General features: G+C 26.7%; 2 protein-coding genes across 2 annotated transcripts in view; both read right to left on the bottom strand.

The window, feature by feature from the left end:
- The window catches only part of LOC100213884 (14 kDa phosphohistidine phosphatase), a 30,987-nt gene extending 26,353 nt beyond the window's left edge, over positions 1-4,634 (bottom strand). Inside the window, exon 1 of the mRNA XM_065791718.1 lies at positions 4,508-4,634. Within this exon, the coding sequence (XP_065647790.1) occupies positions 4,508-4,555 (48 nt within the window). The 5' untranslated portion in view covers positions 4,556-4,634. The remainder of the gene's footprint in view (positions 1-4,507) is intronic.
- A 4,318-nt stretch (positions 4,635-8,952) lies between these two features.
- On the bottom strand, positions 8,953-10,949 carry LOC124812685 (GATA zinc finger domain-containing protein 4). The gene is made up of 2 exons (XM_065791720.1): positions 10,828-10,949; positions 8,953-10,710 (listed from the first exon to the last, which is right to left on the bottom strand). Exon 2 carries the CDS (start codon positions 10,707-10,709, stop codon positions 9,063-9,065), a length of 1,647 nt encoding a protein of 548 aa, XP_065647792.1. The 5' UTR covers position 10,710; positions 10,828-10,949; the 3' UTR covers positions 8,953-9,062.
- Positions 10,950-19,124: the final 8,175 nt, after the last annotated feature.

Below are 19,124 nucleotides of genomic sequence, written 5' to 3' on the forward strand. Positions count from 1 at the left end.
ATTTTGAAAAAACTCAATATGATACAGGAAATAAAGTATAAAAATTTTAATATTAGGTTTTAAGGTTATTAATTTTTGAAGCTTTCAAATTAAATGTATCATCATAGATACTTTTCCCCTAGATTAGTAATGATTTTGACGTATAGATTAGTGTTGTATTTGACGTATAAATCAGTGTTGATTTTGACGTATAGATTAGTGTTGATTTTGGCGTATAAATTCGAGTATCACGATTGACACTTTTCCCCCTAGATTAGTGTTAACTTTGACGTAAAGATTAGTGTTGATTTTGGCGTATAAATTCGAGTATCATTATTGACACTTTTCCCCTAAATTAGTGTTGATTTTGACGTACAGATTAGTTTTGATATTGACGTATAGGTACTTGCTCAGACAATGTTACAATAACTAATAATATGATGGTTAAATAAAAAATATATCAATTTTGAACAGTTTTTATTCAACATCGTTTTGTTTATAGTTAGTTTCTTAAAGTAGCATTAAGGTGGCATTAAAAAAGACAATGCATTTTTCTTCATTACTTTGTTGGCTTTATTGCCATAGTCTTTCGAAGTTTTCAGAATTAATTCTACAGTATCATAAATTAATTTTTATCCAACTGTTCATTTTTAAATCAGAGATGGCCTAAACTATTGATGAAAACTAATTTGATTTTTTCTTAAAAAAATTAACTTCGACAACGCAAATTCAAATGAAATAACTTCATGACCGATTAATTAGCTAAACTTTTTAATCTTTTTCTGTTGAACTTTTATCACATGTTCCCTAAAAACAGGGTTATAATGGGAAATTAGTTTCAGCAGTTGTTTAAAGTTACTTTTAAATGGATATCATTTTTTCTTAATGCCATATTATTGTTCTTAACTAACCATGACATAGACAAAAAGCCGCTCTTCACTAATCCTCAAATAATTCACTCCGCAACAGAAATGGGGTTTTTGAGGAAGAATCAGAAGTACCTATTCAAACTCCTGCGCAAAAAAACGTTTTATACCAAGTAATATGCCTCAAATTTATATTGATGAAACGATAATAAAAAGAAATACTTTTATAAAATTCTTAGGTGTTTATCTTGATGAGAATATTACTTGGAAAGACATATTGATCATGTTAGTACAAAAATTTCTAAAAATATATGCAATTTGTACAAACCCCGAAATTATCTAAACAAAAAAAAACTAACCCAACTCTATTATTCATTTATACACAATTATATTAATTATGCAATCATCGCCTGGGGAAGTACGGATAAAAGTAAATTACAACATCTTTATCGCCAACAGAAACATGCAATCCACATAGTTAATTATAAAGATCACTTTTCAAATTCAAAATATTTTTTTGATTATATGAAGGTTCTAGACGTTTATAAACTGAACATATTTAATGTCTTATGTTTTACTTTTATATGGAAAAAAGATTTATCTTTATTTGTTTTTAATGACCTTTTTTCTTTAAAACCAATAAATAAGTACAGATTAAGAAATAATAGTTTTTTAAATGAACCTTTTTGTAGATCTAAGTTCAATCAGTTTTGTATTTCATATCGTGCACCCCACCTTTGGAATAAAATAGTATTACCAAATTTTGATCCTTCTATTACTCTTCCTGTTTAAAAAGTTAAAAAAATTCATTCTCTCTATGGACAACATTCTAAAATTCTACTAAAAATGTATGTGAAATGTATTTGTTAAATCTTCAGCTTATTATATATTAAAAGGTGCTGTATCTTTGCATAATGTAAATACGCTAAATTTTTAATATATATAAATGTTATAAATAAATATTTTTACTTTTTAAGGTTCCGATGATAAGATCAATATGATCTTCTTTCAAAAAACCTAGCTTTATATTGTTAGTACGCTGAATTGTATCATTTAAGTAATTGTATTATGACTTATGTTTATGTATTACGAATTATGTAACACGACTAACATTGTAAACTGAAAAAAAAAAAAAAATTTCTTGCATTTTGGAAGTTTAAAGTTTTGCAAAAACATGTAAAAGTTTTTACATTTTATATAGATATATTATTTTATTACTTAGCTTTCGTAGTTTAATCATTCAAATCCAAATTCTTCAAAATCAGAATTATTTTAAGCTTTTAGTTTTATTAATCTTTAAAATTAATTAAACTCTTAAAAATGTTTAAAAATCAATGAAGCAGTTCCAATGGCTATAGCTTTTAAAAATTTACTTATAAAGTCGCTCCTTTCACTTTATTTAAAGACGGCTCGTTTATTAGGTAAAAAAAGATTTAAGCAGTGTTTTGTAGAAAAGTAAGTTTTCTGTATCATCACATAAGTTGAACAAAGTTCACAAAGTATAATGCGCTAGAGAAAAAAATAGAAAACTTGTTTTATTTCATAAACTTTTATTGCATTTCTTTGTAATACCCTGGCATAATGACTGCATTTTCATATAACTAATGTTTGTATTATTGATCTATGGCCTCTATATTTATTTTTCTAACTTTGCACAAGTATTTACAAACATGGTGACACACTGTTTTCCCTGGTTTCAGTTCTAACAACATCTGAAAATCTTTATTGATTGATACCCCTTATAAGGTACCGCACAATAACATAACTGATCCACATGTGATAGACCTGGTGTTGGATTAATAGATAGGCTAAAACAACGCCTTTGTTTGCAATTATTGAATGAACATTTCCAATTTGATAAGGTGTTTCTCTTTGTTTTCATGATAGCCCATTTTACAATACAACTCTTCGTTATTTGCCTATCAATTAAATGTCATAATTCTATACGTTATCTGGTGGTTAAATATGCTACCAGTTAACCTTGATGAAGCTAACTGTTTTTGTGGTTTTCAATGTTGAAAATGAATTGCCAATCATTAAGACCATCATTAATAAACTAAGATGAGTTAATTTTAGCGTTGAAAATTCACTATTTTTTTATTTATTGCTATAATTATATAGAACTGTAGAATCGCATAATTTGTCCCTAACAGACCACGTGATTATTTTTGCGGTTAGCTGTAGTCACTTTGTTTACTTGAATTTAAAACCTTTATTTTGATACCAATTTTCACCACAACATTGGTAATTGTTTATATTTCTTTAGATACCTCTTGATCTTTTGCTTCAGGTTCATTTCCTACTCTTGATAAATAAATTGTGATCTTATTTTCAAGATAAATAACTTTTTCAAAATGTATTTTAAGTTTTCATTCTAAATAGGCTTAGGAAACTTTTGAAATTTTCAGTAGAAATTTTTAGTACTTATTTTTGTTATAAAAACCTTTATTGAAAAACTGAAAAAAAAAAAAATTTAATGAAAAACAGCAAACTGCAACTCAATAAACTTTTATGCAAACTAAAAATAAACGGCAACAAATGCTAAATTTGAAATTTTTTTTTTGAATTTATAAAAAAAATATTTTGTGCAATATTAGGCTTATAAATCGACTGACAATAGGAAATCCCTATAAGATAAATTGGCAAAATTAGATGGTACAACATCGACTTTGGATTTTAATTGGAGCTGATTTTAATTATGATTATTGTATTAAAAACGACAAATAAATTATTACATTATCTACTACTAATAAGATCCTGGTTTCAAAACAAGTTCTCATATTAACGGTTTACAACTTTTTTTTTTTAATTTATATTTTTATATCTATATATTGATTACAGTGTTTTACACCACGATAATATGAACAAAATAAAATTCTATTAAATATATATATATATATATATATATATATATATATATATATATATATATATATATATATATATATATATATATATATATATATATATATATATATATATATATATATATATATATATATATATATAAAATACTTTCTAGAGATATTTTAAGAAAAATATTGAATAAGCGTAATACTTGAATATATTATAAAAATGTTGATATAATAAGTTTATAAAGAAACTCGTTTAAATCTGCGATGAGTCTTACCACCGAGAGCCTTAAAGTATTTTACAAAACACACATAAACGTTTTGATTCTTATATACAAATATTTTATTTGTTATTGTTGTAAATTCTTCTTTTTTTTTTTCAATTATATTATATTGTGTGTGTTTGTGTTTTAATAATATTATATTCTAATTTAAATTATATTTTTCATGCTATGCTGTCGATTATTAAATTTTAAACTTAAGTTTTCACTTTTAATTTATCTCAAAAACAAGAAAGCATCGTCATACGCATTTTACTTATTACCACTCTTAAAAAAATTTTTTTTAATGTTTTGAAAAGTAAGTTTGTAAAGAAATACTAAGACTAGCTCGAATAAGCTCTTACTTTTTAATCGTTGGTTTCGCAACCAAATAATTGAAAATACAATTTATATGAAAGAGTAAGAAACTCTTTTGATTGCTTAAAGCATCAAGTAAATTGGAATGAAAATATTGTAATTGGGTAAAACAAAAACAAACAAAAAACATTATTTGCATTATCAATTAACGACAAATGAAAAGTTTACAAACCAGCATTTCCTTGCTTCGATACGTCCGTATTGAATTAAGAAGCATCATAGATAATTGAATTTTTCTTTATTTAAATAAAATAAAGAAATCCACATTCAGTATATATTGCTAAGATATCTCATTTATATTTGATTACATTTAACCATAATAAATGTATTTTGTTGTATCGAAATTCTTTTTTATAAGCAAACGATATTAAGTTATTAACAATTAGAATAATATATATTTATGCTGATGTTGTTTTATTAATATTGGTATTGTTGTTAATATTATGTAATATTTACTTATATTATTTTATTAATACTAGTATTGTTATTAACATTATGTAATGCTTAAAAATTTATTCTTATAAAATTAGTCAAAAAAAATATCTTTTTTGAAAAGTTTTAAAATTAAAAGTATTTCAAATTTATTCTTATTAAAAACACAATTAGAGTTTTTTTTTTTTTTTTTAATGGACTATTTGTACTTTAGCTGCTTAACGGGTGATGCGGAAGTTATCGGACAAAATAAAAACGTCAATAACTTATTTATAATTAAAAAAACAAACTACTATTATAATTTTTTAAATAAAGCATTTATCTTTTAATAAAAATATATTATTTTTTATATGAAAAAACACCACCATCTGCAATTGATCTCAATTTGCTCTGACGCTTTTTATATGCGACTGTAAAAAGTTTAAATCAATTTCTTGTAGTTTTAGTTTAATGCGATCAATTAAAACTTGCTCTGTTGAAGCTTGCCAATCTCTCTCGTAAACCTTCTGTGCCAAATGTCCCCAAAAATTTTCAATTGGTTGTGCTTGAGGCACATTTGGGGGATTGGATTCTTTATCAACGTAATAGACATATTGGTCCATCCAATTTAGAGAATCTTTAGAATAATGAGAACTTGCTAAATCTGGCCAAAATAAATAGTTAAAGTCTCCATGATAATTGTGAATAAATGGAAGAAGTCATTTTTGTAAACATTTATTAATGTAGATTGATGAATTGATCGCTACAGCCTCGGAAGTGCGAAACAATGGCTCAGACATACCACGGTCAGATATGGCTATCCACATAAATAATTTTTTTTGGAAACTTTCTGTTTTCTTATAAAACGAACACTTTCTGGGCATGTCTTTTTGTTGTTTGTGTAGTATCCAGAATTTCCAGGCATGTTGTCCCCTGCAAAACAGTAGTATTTTTCGTCATCGATGACTAGAAGCGATTTTGTGTTATAGAGTTGGTTAACTAGTTTCCTGCTTCTTTTCTTGGCCTTTATTTGTTGTTCTATAGTGCATTTTGGAGCCTTTTCACGTTTTCTATATTTAATATTCATTTTTTTTAACTGACGACCAATTGTCGATTGATTTACATCGAATTTAATACCTATTTTTCTATGACTGACCCCTTTTCGATTGTTGACAAGTCTCGTTAACTCGGCTTTCTTTTCTCTTGTCCAGGATCTCGGATGACCAGCGTGATTTCTATCAGAAAACGATTGAACAGTCTCAAGTCTTTTTAGGTTATCATATATTGTACTTCGAGCAAATCCTTCCTTTTCAAAATGATTTTTTTTTTAATATATATTAGGTTTACTTACAAAAAACATTTTTAGTCGCTTTCGAAAAGATTCTCGTTCAGCTGCATTTACCCTCACTTTAAGTAATTGTGTTTCAAATAATAAAGTTTATATTTTATAGAACGTTTATGCCTACGCATAAAACCACAAAAACTAGTTATTATGCTCAAATAATGAAATCCGTTATTGCTTATTCGTTCATTCATTTACTTTAAAACTCGTTCATTCTTACATTTATAACTTTAAAACTCGTTCATTCTTTTATTTATAACTATAAAATATAAAATTTATAAAAAATAGATTTTTTTAACTTAATTCTAGAAGATTTTTTGAGGTTTTAATTTAAGCTTTTATTTTTTGCTTCTTTATATGATTTATATGTACTCACTACAAAAGCGAATCCGCAAGGAGGAGGAAGAGGGGGGAGTACGATGTGGAACAATCAAAAGTTGCCTCTCCCCTTAAAGTTTTAGGTCAGCGTTTTGTTTGTATTTATATTTAATTCAGCAATTTTTTTTTGAATAATGAGGTAAATAATGATGGCTGTTTAAAATTGGTATGATGTTTTCATAAAGCTTTGTGGGGTAAATTTTAAATCGGAATGTTGTCCGACGTATGAAGTAATTTATTAGTTACATAAATTAAGACTGTATAGAAATAATTTTTCTAACAAAAATTACTCAAAAACGTTTTATGATTCGCTTACAAATCGTGAAACCAAAATATTGCCCTCTTCCTTTTTACTAGTTGGTGTGGATTTACTGCATCAAAAATCCTTTAAATTACCCCCTCTCTTCACTAAATGACCTGGATCTACTGAATCGAAAAACTATTAAAATTTTCCCTCCCTCTTTACTCGATAGCTTGAGTCCGCCCCTGAATCACAATAATATCTATTCATTATTATTTGAATAAAAACCGGAGAACAAAGTAAATATTTAACAACGTAAATTAAAATATTTTTTTGTAAATGTATTAAATATTTACTGGCTGCCCTATATAAAGCAAGTTTTTTTAAAAACAAATTAAAAACGGATTGTATTTAAAAATACACTAAAGCAATTGAGTTTTTTAAGACTCGTTCAACAAACTTTTTTTTTTATGACTTTTTGTTCATGTAAAACCTTCACGCTATTTTTTTACAGTAATTATTTGGATGTACATTTTAATTTGAAAAAAAAATGGTTTTGATAATAGAGTTTTTTAAATTTTTTAAAATGCCTTTTTTATAACTTTCTTAAAAATAAAAGTTTTAAAAAAATAAACGAAGTGCTCAAGTTTGAATAAAATGAATTTTAGGTATTTTTCCTTGATGTTTATAAGTTAGGCATTTTTCTTGTAGCAGTTTATTGAAATGTTATTTAAACTACTTTTATTGGTAACAGTGATGGGAACAATTTTGGTAACAGTGACGGTAACAATGACGGTAAAAGCGCTACTTATTTCATTTTGTAAGGGTGTTTCTATTTTCTTTGTAACAGTATTAGTAATAGTTGATTAATTTTAAGTAATTGTTTAATTAGTAATTATTGATTAATTTTGAAAGCGTAACGACGTTACGCTTCAAAATTTTAAAAATTCGTTATTTTCTTGTGAGTAACTGCGATCAGATTAGTAATTTCACTTGTTATCGTAAAAGCGTTATTTTAAATTACATGATATTTTTGACTTACTCAGATAATATTACTTGCATGCGCCAATGATATCTCTTACATGTTTTGATGCACTAATAAAAATAGGTAGACTAAAAAACTAACTCTAACAGCTCCTCCGCTCTTCAAATTTTCCCAATCCTTTACAGTACTCCTTAACATTACTTCTAAGAACAATTTTCTAGATAGGAGAGCTGTTAAGGAGTGCATCATCAATTTAGTTTAAATTACTAATGTTAAAAGTTCTATGTTTCTAACCCCTTCTAAACACCAAATAATCACCTATGATAATCATCTATGATAAATAGTTATTAATTAACTAGAATATATATTTGTAACTCATAAATCCAGTATGGTATTTTTATGTATTTATCTAATTTAATAGTTTATTTATACATTATAATGTTGGTAGACTTATGCTAAGTTTCAATATATATTAAAGAACGAACTTTGATCATCGATTCAACCCAATGATTTTACTCTGACATTAAGGAAATCAGAAAAAACTATTATAAATAAATTTTTCATGAAATATTCTGGTATCGGTTCAGGAGCAATATTACGCAGCCGTGGCACAAAAGTTGGCGTTAAAGTGTTGGCATCGTAATCAAGAGGTTCGAGGTTTAATTTCTAATGACAGCTATATGGCCTTATAACTGACATTGGAAAGAAAAATGGCGTTAAATTACTCGTGAAATGCTCTTCCACCGTGTTCTGTGGTAAGACCGTTTGGTCATTTTAAAAAAACTCAATAACCAGAAAAAATTGGTACACTAGTAATAGTGGCATTTTATGATTCATTGTCAATAGTATGTGTTAAAATTTTATAATTCTTTTTTTGCAAATACTGTGAAGAAAAGTAAAACTATATAGTATTACAAAGGTGATAACAAATATTGTTGCCCTTTCTCTGGTTATTCATTATAAAAATAATAATTTTTAGTCAAATGAAAAAATAGTAATGATAGTCACAAAAAAAAAGAAAATGAAAAAAAAAATAAAATGACAATGACAATGATAGTAATGATGATAATGACGATGATAGTGATGATAATAATGATGATGATGATGATGATGATGATGATGATGATGAGGATGGCGATGGTGGAGCTGGTGGTGGTAGTAATGATGATAATGATAATAATGAGGTGATGATGTAGTTTTAACTGCTTACCTTTTTTAATGATTTTTAGTTGGGCACTACTTTAACATTTAAATAAACACTTTAATTTACGATTTGTACTTTTTTTTGCATAAATATTACATTATTTTTCATAAATATACAACATCTGTCATAAATATATAACATTTCCTTCAAATATTAAATAAAGAAATTACGTGTTTTTTGGAATAACACTCCAAAAAGGTGAATAGTGAGGGTTGATTTCACCAAATAAATTATCTTTAGATTGCGGAAAATATTTTAGCACTGATTTTATTACTTTTCTGTTGTTTTCTAAGTTTGCTCTGTTGTTATAATTTTCCAGCCTGTCGTTTGACAATTTAGTAAATGGTACCTTTTCATCAATGATATCATTTTTGTCAAAAGTATTATGTTTATTTCCTTGGATATTGCTTTGGTTATCACTTATATTAATGTTTAAAATGTTGAGGTTATCGTGGTTAAAGTTCTCGGGTGTAACGTTGTTATCGTGGTTAAAGTTCTCGGGTGTAACGTTGTTATCGTGGTTAAAGTTCTCGGGTGTAACGTTGTTATCGTGGTTAAAGTTCTCGGGTGTAACGTTGTCATCAATAGCACTACCACGTGAAAAAACATTTTTCTTTATTTCTGTTTTTGTATTATGAGAAAAATCAAAGTAACCAAGATAAAACGTCCGATATTTTTCAAGATTATTTATTTCATTTGTAGGAGTGTTGCAAAAGAGTTGATTTACGCTGTATGAACTTATTTGTTTTGACTGAAGATTTGTATTTTCCCAAAATGTTGGGTTACTTGTTGCTACTTCTTGTACACAGATTTGAGACGATAATTCGTTCATTAAAGAAGATTCCAATCTTTTTAATTCGAAAAAGATACGTTTGGTCGTGGTATCTAAGTTTTGTAATATTGGATAATTGAAAAGTTCATTTATCTCAAATAATATTTTTTCAATGCTGATGACGTCGGTGCACAAGTTATCATCAGTTGTAAGCAAATTTATTTCATTTAAGTTAGAAGGTAATTCATTTAAAGAATTTAGTACGTTTGACTTTTCTTTGTGTTTTTTAAGGAGTTTAAATTCAATTTCTTGAATAAGATTTTTTTCGTTTGCAATAGCCTGTTCGTAGAATCTTGTTTTTTTTTCTTCGTTAAAAATTTCTTTTCTTAAAAAACCGCTGTCTGATAAAAAACTTTCTGTTATATCAATTACAACATTTAAGTCGTATTCAAAACAACGATTAAAAATACTGTGCTCAGATATGTAGCTTTCTGAAAAATCATGGTCTAAAAAGTTACTTTCATAAAAGGTCTTTTTTGAAAAATTCGACTCTGAATCTAACGATAAACTTCTTTTTGGAAAGTTATTATCTAAAAAACCTTTGTATAAAAAATCATAATGAATACGCTCCCATAATTGTACCATACTTTCTTTAAACATGTTGCAAGGTCTATTGAGTTCCTGTTTGTTAAAGCACGATTTCGTTATTTTAAAAGAAAGATCTTCTTTAACAGGTTCTTCTTTGTTTAAGCTTTCGTTGCTATATCTAATTTTGTCAGAACAAAACTTGTTTTCTTCATTAACTTTATATGAATTTAACAGAATTCGATCTAGTCCACTTTTTTTCGTTGCGGCGTTGCTATTTACATTAGTGTTTTTTCGTTTTTCTTCATTAATTACACTTATAAAAAGGGCTTCATATCGGTTCAAAATATTTTTGTAATGTGTTTGCTGCGTTAAAACATCTTTTTGAAACTCAACAATTTTAATAAGTTTATTGAGCGAACACCTCATAAGCAAGTCATCAATGTTTGCGTTCATTCTGCAAGATAATCAAATATATCAGATTATGATAAAAAACCCAAAGATAAAATTGCCGAGAAAATTTATATATATAAGAATTTATTATTATTTATATATAAGTTTAATTTTAAAATACTTGAGTCATATCATAACCATTTAATTTATTCTAAAACATTCCGTTTAACAAATTGTTTAAGTAAAAAAGCTTTGTGAAAAAAATTAATGCTTTTTTTTAGTTGCCTTGATGAGAAAATTTAACTCTATATACAATAGGTATTAAAATCATTCAAGTTTTATTATTATCAATAATGAAATGTACTAATTGATGTCTATTTATTGCAGCAGGCTTTTTTTTTTAAGAGCTTAATTACAGTTTCTTTTAATTTTATAAAATTGCATTGTTGTTATTTTGTATTTTAAAAACTTTGTATTTCTAAATTCATTCAAAGATTCATGCAACTGTGGAGGAAAAAAAAAAAGGGGGAGCGGTGAGAGGGTAATGAGTTTGGAAAATAAACCATTTTTAAAAAACCTTATATTCCGGTTTCAAATTATTATTTCCCCATTCCGTGTTTTGTTAACAGAAAGTTATTATCAATTATACAGTAAAGTAGATTAGTTTTGTCATATTTATCAGGCTTTATCGTCATATTTATCCTATTTATCAGGCTTTTAAACAACCCCCATATGTTACTCGATTATACGGACTCAGATGTCGTTAATGAACAATCAACGATCATTTGTGGGTGAGGTATTGACAATATGCCAGAAAGTTGGTATAAACATGCTCCAATGTATAATCGAGGGTAAAAAAATTATAATTGCACGCCCTCAGGAAGTGTTGGAGGCCAATGTTGCGGCGATTTTAAAACAATTGTTCCAACATTGGAATTAAAAGGAACAAAGGTTTATATTTAGAGCTCTGATGGAAGAGAACATTCCAAGAACAATGCAAAAAAGTACTTAAATTTTTTTTTGCTTTTGTTTTGTTTTGTTTTTCATACTTTTACCTTACTTTATGTAATTATTGGGTGTTTAAAAGAATTATTATATATTAGGCTATTATGTCATTTATAAACAATCTTTGCTTTTGTAACGCAAATAAATGGTACGTATCGATGCCCTGTAGATATATTTATAATATAAAATAAAAAAACAAAAAACATTTCAGACTTCTAAGCTTTTATGTACTGATAACACTATGAAATGCTCATAAATGACGAAACTACCTCGTATAGTAATTTCGGCTCAATGATGAGATAAATTTAGAAAGTTCATTAAAAAACTAATTGAAAAATTTAAAATAATAAATAACCATAGATTTGGAAAAAAAAATCTGCAGCCGTATTCACATCTATCTGTTAAACTAACGGAGGATTTGAGCGTCCGTTAAGAAAAAACTTATCGTAGGGTTTAGCGGAGGGGTATGAATACGGCTGCTGTACATTAAATTTATTACTCCCTATTTGCGTCACATTGAGATTGATTCGCTCAAAATTTTTTAAACCATCTTTTTTACTCAATGAAGTATATATTGCTCAATAAGGAAACTTTATTGGAAAAATGTCCCACGAGGTGAAAAATGTGGCACGCTCTTCCAAAGTAAAATTGTATATAAATTTTTAAATAAGTTCAAGATTTTTTATCTTTGAGATTACTTGATGTGATAATAAAATTATTCGATGAGAAATTCAAACACCATTTCCCATCCTAAATTGCAATAACAATATTTGAAACACAACATAGTTTTTCAGTAGAAACCAAATTTTTGTTTGGTGAGACATTTAGTTCAAATTTATACTTTGTTTAGAAGTTGTTCACATCATAAATGTTAACCATTTATGATGTGAACCAACGTCCTACAATCTCAATCTTCTACAACCAAACTTTTTCTGTAAACATATTCCTATAAAATAGATATAGGAAGAACAAAAGGGAAAGGTGGAGAATGGGGTAAGATGGTCCCACTCTTTCTAACAACTCAACATAAAACTTTAAAAATAGGTGGAAATAAAACTGTATACATAGCTTGTATTTTTAATACCAATTGTTTTTTTATAAACATTCTTAACATGGTTTTACACGCTTGAGTTTTTTTTTTTTGTTAAAAAAAATGAATTCGGTTAGGATTATTGCTAATAGGTCATATTCTGCGGGTGGAACTTGTTTGAGGTGTTTTACAAAGCGTGCTTTTCTTAAGAATACTTTAAAAAAAGTATTTAAAAGTTTCTAAAATTTAATTCGACTGGGAACAAAAAGCACATAGTGAACTGGGAACAAAAAACCACATTGTAAGCCACCTTACACCAATCAAGATTCGAGATGACAATTTAACAAGTTTTACTTTTTAAGTTTTGCTACAAACTTTTCTCCTTGGAAGCTGAAAAATTACTATGTTGATCAAATTTATTTGAGAGATTTTAGAGAGAGATTTATTTTATTGGAGAGATCAAATTTAGTTATTGCAACTTTACTTTCGTTGCGTAACCGTTTAAATTCTTCCCAAACCTTTTTTCTTTCTAACATCGTTTCTTTTGCATTATCTTTGTTGATATAATGTTGTTATCTTTGTTGATATCTTTGTTGCCGGTTCCTCTAATTACTGAGCTTAATATTTTATCTTAATAGTTTACAAGTCTTAACGCGATTGATCTTCGTGTTTTACTATTTTTAACTGCGCCAACTCAGCAGTGACGGATCTAGGGGGGAGAGGGGATGGGGGATGCATCCATACCCCCTCCCCCACCACTATCACTCTGGTGATAGTGGTGGGGGAGGGGGTAAGGATCTGAAAGTTATAAAATATTTTAGAAACAGAGAACTTTTTTTTTTTTACTTTAGTAGGGGCAAATAATTTGTTAAAAAATATACTGACAAGTATTACTATTCCATGACTGACAGTTTTGCACGGAAGGCATGCAAGGAAATGTTAGACATCTTGCCTCGTCTTCTAATATTTCACATTTCAAACCCTGACTGACAGTTTTATTGGCTTGTATCTCTTCTATGAGATATTTAAGTTTATTCGCCAACCTCTAATTTAGTTACAGGATGGTGACGGAGCTAAGTACCAACTTCCTGATCAAAGAATATATTTAGACTTGAATTAAAAAAAAACACTATTAGAAAAGAGGCATCACTTTTTAAATTTTACGAAGGTATAGGAAAAAATGATTAGGATTATCCAAAAAAAAAGTGACTTCGGAAAATACCTCATGGACACGAGAGCATGAGCAAAAGATTTTTTGAAATGGTTTTTCCTTCACTGCACGGTAGTAGGTACCCAACGAACAATTGAAATAACCCTTCTCTAGAAACAATTAATGCATGTGGAATCAATGCGTTTAATTTTTTTTGGATAAATTCAAGGCTATCAAAGCCTTACATATATATGTTAGGTTTTTGGTATATAAATACCACAACATTATGTATTATTATCATTATAATAAAATTTTAAATTCTTATAAAATAAGTTTCCTAAAAATATAGTCTTACTGATAAATCGTAGTGCGAAACATATGAAGATGGATGCATGGGAATAAAATCAAAAGGTTTATTCGTTGGTGTCGTTCAGGTTGTGTGCGCAATGGTAAGGAAGTTTGTTTACCTAGGTACAGATTTTTTCAATACCCGAAAACTGGAATATTTTAAAGCGATAAAAAAGAACCCTGGCTTAAACTAATTTGATCGCATCTCTTCAATAATTACTTTCTATTTATATTTTATTTATGTATATATATATATATATATATATATATATATATATATATATATATATATATATATATATATATATATATATATATATATATATATATATATATATATATATATATATATATATATATATATACAGCTCCGTTTTAACTTAATTTATTTTAATTTAATTTTTTAATTTCTTTTCATCGCACACTCTCATCAAGGTATACGCAAGCACAAATACGTATACATAAATAATATATAAAATATGCCGACTTATTTTTTTTATTGTCATTAAATTTAATCATTCTAGTATCGTAATGTTGATTACTAAAAAACTGATTTTAGATATTTTTTGGTAATGTTGAATTTTAGCTTATGTTTTAACATTTGAAAATAGGTTTATGTTGATATCATCGAGGGTGTGAAATCGTAAAAATAAAGTACCAACTTCGACTCCGACTCCAATTGTAGAAATTTTCTACGACTCCGACTCCGACTCCAACTCTGACTCCAAAGCATAACTTTTGAAAAATTCTTTGAATTCAATAAAAATTGTTACTCGATAATTTAAATTTTTTTTTTATGTCAAATAAATGAAAAATTCTTTGAAGGTTAAATATTTTGTACATCCATGTGCAATACCGAGAAGTTTTATTGTTGAAGTCGGAGTCGCGATTTTGTTAAGCGACTCCGCTAAAAATGTCGCGACTTCGACTTCACAGCCCTGAATATCACATTAATTAAAGATGATTTTAATTTTATATTTTGACAAATTTCAAATAGTGAAATAACAAAATTAAAATATATATAATCAGGGCCGGTGCGAACACGTATTTTATTGGGGAGTATGAACAGAAATAAACACCGACTAATTGTTTTTTATTATCATTAAATTTAATCATTCTAGTATAGTATTTTCTTTTTATTGTACATTCACAATAGTAATGTCGATTACTAAAGAACCAATATAATGAACATTTGCATTAATAATAAGTTCTCAGTCAAAACTTGTCATTTATAATACATTTTGTAAACATCTTTCTTATTTTTTAGTTTATACTTTATACTCTTGGAAAAAATTTTGTAAAAAAATATATGTTGTAACACAGTGCTCGTCGATAAGACAAAAATAACGTTTTCTTCTTGCTCCAACCATTAATTTTATTTGTAAATTTGTGTAGGTTTTTTAATTTAACAGCAAAATATAATGTTTAAAAAAAACAAAAAACTATAACGTCAGAAAACGTTGCTTTCTTTATCTTGATTTAGAAATAACTAGGATATTTTCAAACCAGAGAATTGATTCTTAATTTAGTTAAAGATTGAAATACCGTTGTTTCACGCCCATTTTCAACAAACCCTTTTAAATAAATTATGTCTAACGTATCTTTGTTAGTATTTAAATGCATCAAGGTTTTAGTCGGTCAACGTACATTTTGGATCTGAAACAATTTATGATCAATTTTTATGTCATCAAATTTTCATTTGATGATACGGCCCCCGGCGCTACAGAAGTCATAAGGGCCATGGTTTTATCGCAAGTTTAAAGCAACAAACTTTGAAAATAATTAAGTATAAAAAACGACTTTATTAGGTAATAATAAAACTTTGAATAAAACTTAAATTAATAAAACACTTTAAAAAGCAACAAATTTTGGAGCCCGCACATTTTTATGTGTTCTGAAAGCCTATGATGATATACCTATGGGTACTGTTAACATTGTTCCTTACATTTTATTATATTTGGCAAAAGCTTCTTGTGCGTTTTTGATGCATTAAAAATTTCTGATAAATTAGAAATGCCTTTGCAACAATTAACCAACACTAAAAACTCCATAAATAAAAAATAATAAATTCCATCCTAATTTTTATTTTAGATGCATCAAAACCTGGAGGGAATAATTTTATAATTTTTTCCAAAGAGATCTCCATAAAGTATTTGATACTTCACAGTGCTTTTAATAAAATAAACAATAGTTTAATAATTGAATTACACTTTTTCAAATTCCGATCTGTAAAATGTATGAAAAGTAAATCTCGTCTGAGAATATGAATTAGAATATATGTTTTGTGGCAATAGTCTTTTTCTTTGAACTCTTTTAAAGTCAGATTCAGGATCAATGCCGAATTAAAGCGCATACTTTATTGCACTAAATTATCCCTGGCCAGGTTGTTGAAATAAATACTGTAAAAATCTCAGTTGAACTTTTTAGCAACATAAAAGCTTTAATTATGTTAAGGTCTTTAGTTTCATTTTTATTTTGAACATGATACTTTTTATAAAATACAGAAATACTAAGAATTCAAATATTAGCATTTTTAAAATAATCCTAAAGCTTGAGTTGTAGTATTTTTATCTAAATACTACAACTCAATCTAACATTTCTACAACGGTATTTATTATTGATACTAATTAAACCCATAGATTTTATTGATTCGGCTCGAGCAGTTTATCTTATTTTAGATAATTGTAAAAAACATATAACCAATGATAAACTTTTTTCTAAATGTCTCTCTGAATAGGAAGAAAAATTACTATTCTAACACAGAAAATAAACTTAATCCAACTATAATATTGACATCGCAGTAGTGTTCAAGGGACGTATTATTCCTATGGGCCTGGCGTGATATAAATGGAATTAAGTGAGTTAGAAGATTTTGAAGATTTTATTTATAACTTTTAAATTTTAAAATTTTTTGAAAATCCCTTATCTATATTAGTATATGTATATATTTAATGTATATTCTTTTTTATTTATTTTTTTGTTTGTTTTTTTATCCACAAGCAATTAGCAGTTTCTCTGTGACAAGACCTGATGGTCTTCTTTGAGTAACCCGCGTTCTTTATATTTATTTTTAATATTTATTTTCTTAACGATATCTTGACTTGTTAACTTTTATTATTGTAACAAAGTTTTATTCATTTAAATTGTAATAAATATTGTAATAGAAAACAAAAAAAAGAAAAAAAAAAAAAAAATCAGATAATTTTTGTTGTTTACCATTTACTTTGCCAGACACACTACAATATGTTTTGTATCATACATATATACATAAATACATAGATACATACATAGATACATACATACATACATACATACATACATACATACATACATACATACATACATACATACATACATACATACATACATACATACATACATACATACATACATACATACATACATACATACATACATACATACATACATACATACATACATACATACATACATACATACATACATACATACATACATACATACATACATACATACATACATACATACATACATACATACATACATACATACATACATACATACATACATACATACATACATACATGCATACATACATACATACATGCATACATACATACAAACATGCTGTTCATATTCCAATGGTTAGCTTCCTTATTACTTTTTATTGATTTCTATTTGTTATAATTTTATTGGAATTCATTAACGAATAATAAGAAATCTTTTATAGCAAAACGAATTATAGACGCTTATATATTAGATTTTATTTTAAAAGTAAGTAAATGTTTTTTGAGTTTCCAAATCATTTATACTTTATTTATATCATTATAATATATTATATTATTTATTTTATATAAAATAAACAATCTAATATATATAACTTATGACAATATATTACATAATATCATAATATTTGATTTTATTTTAAAAGTATTACTTTTTAAATAAAAACTTACGTTAAGTAAGTAAATGTGTTTTGAGGATCTCCATTCATTTATAATTTGTATTAAAAAGCATATTAGGGATCCTCAAAAAACATTTACTTACTTTTAAAATAAAATCAAATATTATGATATTATGTAATAAATTGTCATAAGTTATACTATATTATATAGACTATACTATCATAGGTTATACTATTTAATAATGAATATTGTCATAAGTTATAACATTCAGGTATAACCTATGACTAATTAATTTTATAATAACAGTATGATTCAAGGATCTCAAATCATTTACACTTTATGTTATTTATTTTATATTTATATCACTTATAGTAAAAGTAAATGATATACGTATAGTTGTATTTAAGCATTTATATAATTATATATATACATAAATATAATATTATTATAATATGTATAGATATATATTTATATCATAATTATATATATACATAAATATAATGTTAAATATAACATATAAAGATATATATTTATATCATTTACTTATATAAATGGGTAAATCTGCAGTTAAGCGGCATAAAATAGTTTTATTTTTTCGCTTGTTGTGAGACTTCCTCAAAGTGGTGACTTTTTAATATAAACATAAGGAATATCTTAATATACTTTTTATTTTTTTTTATTATTTAGTAGACTGTCTGCCCCAACCAAACCCTCAGTCGACACGGCTGTTTCACTCAATATAAAACCGAGCTTGACGTCACAAGAATTTTTGTGTTTTAAAAAAAAAAGAATTTCCGCAAAAAAAGTATACAAATTTACTAACTTTAAATTAGTAGTATTTTTTTTCTATAAACGCTTTCATCTTTGAATTAAAAAATATAAAAGAACTATCTTTCTTCGTTAAATAAATATTTACATCAAACGAAATAAGAATAAACATTGTTAAAATATTTTAAATGATTTTGGATCACTTTTCTGTTTTTGGCGATTTTTACGGAAAACCTGTCTTGGGCCAACCAAGATTCGCTAACATAGCTACATGGTTGATGGTTGAAATTTGG

Source organism: Hydra vulgaris, chromosome 02 (assembly GCF_038396675.1).
Source record: "Hydra vulgaris chromosome 02, alternate assembly HydraT2T_AEP".
Lineage (NCBI taxonomy): Eukaryota > Metazoa > Cnidaria > Hydrozoa > Anthoathecata > Hydridae > Hydra > Hydra vulgaris.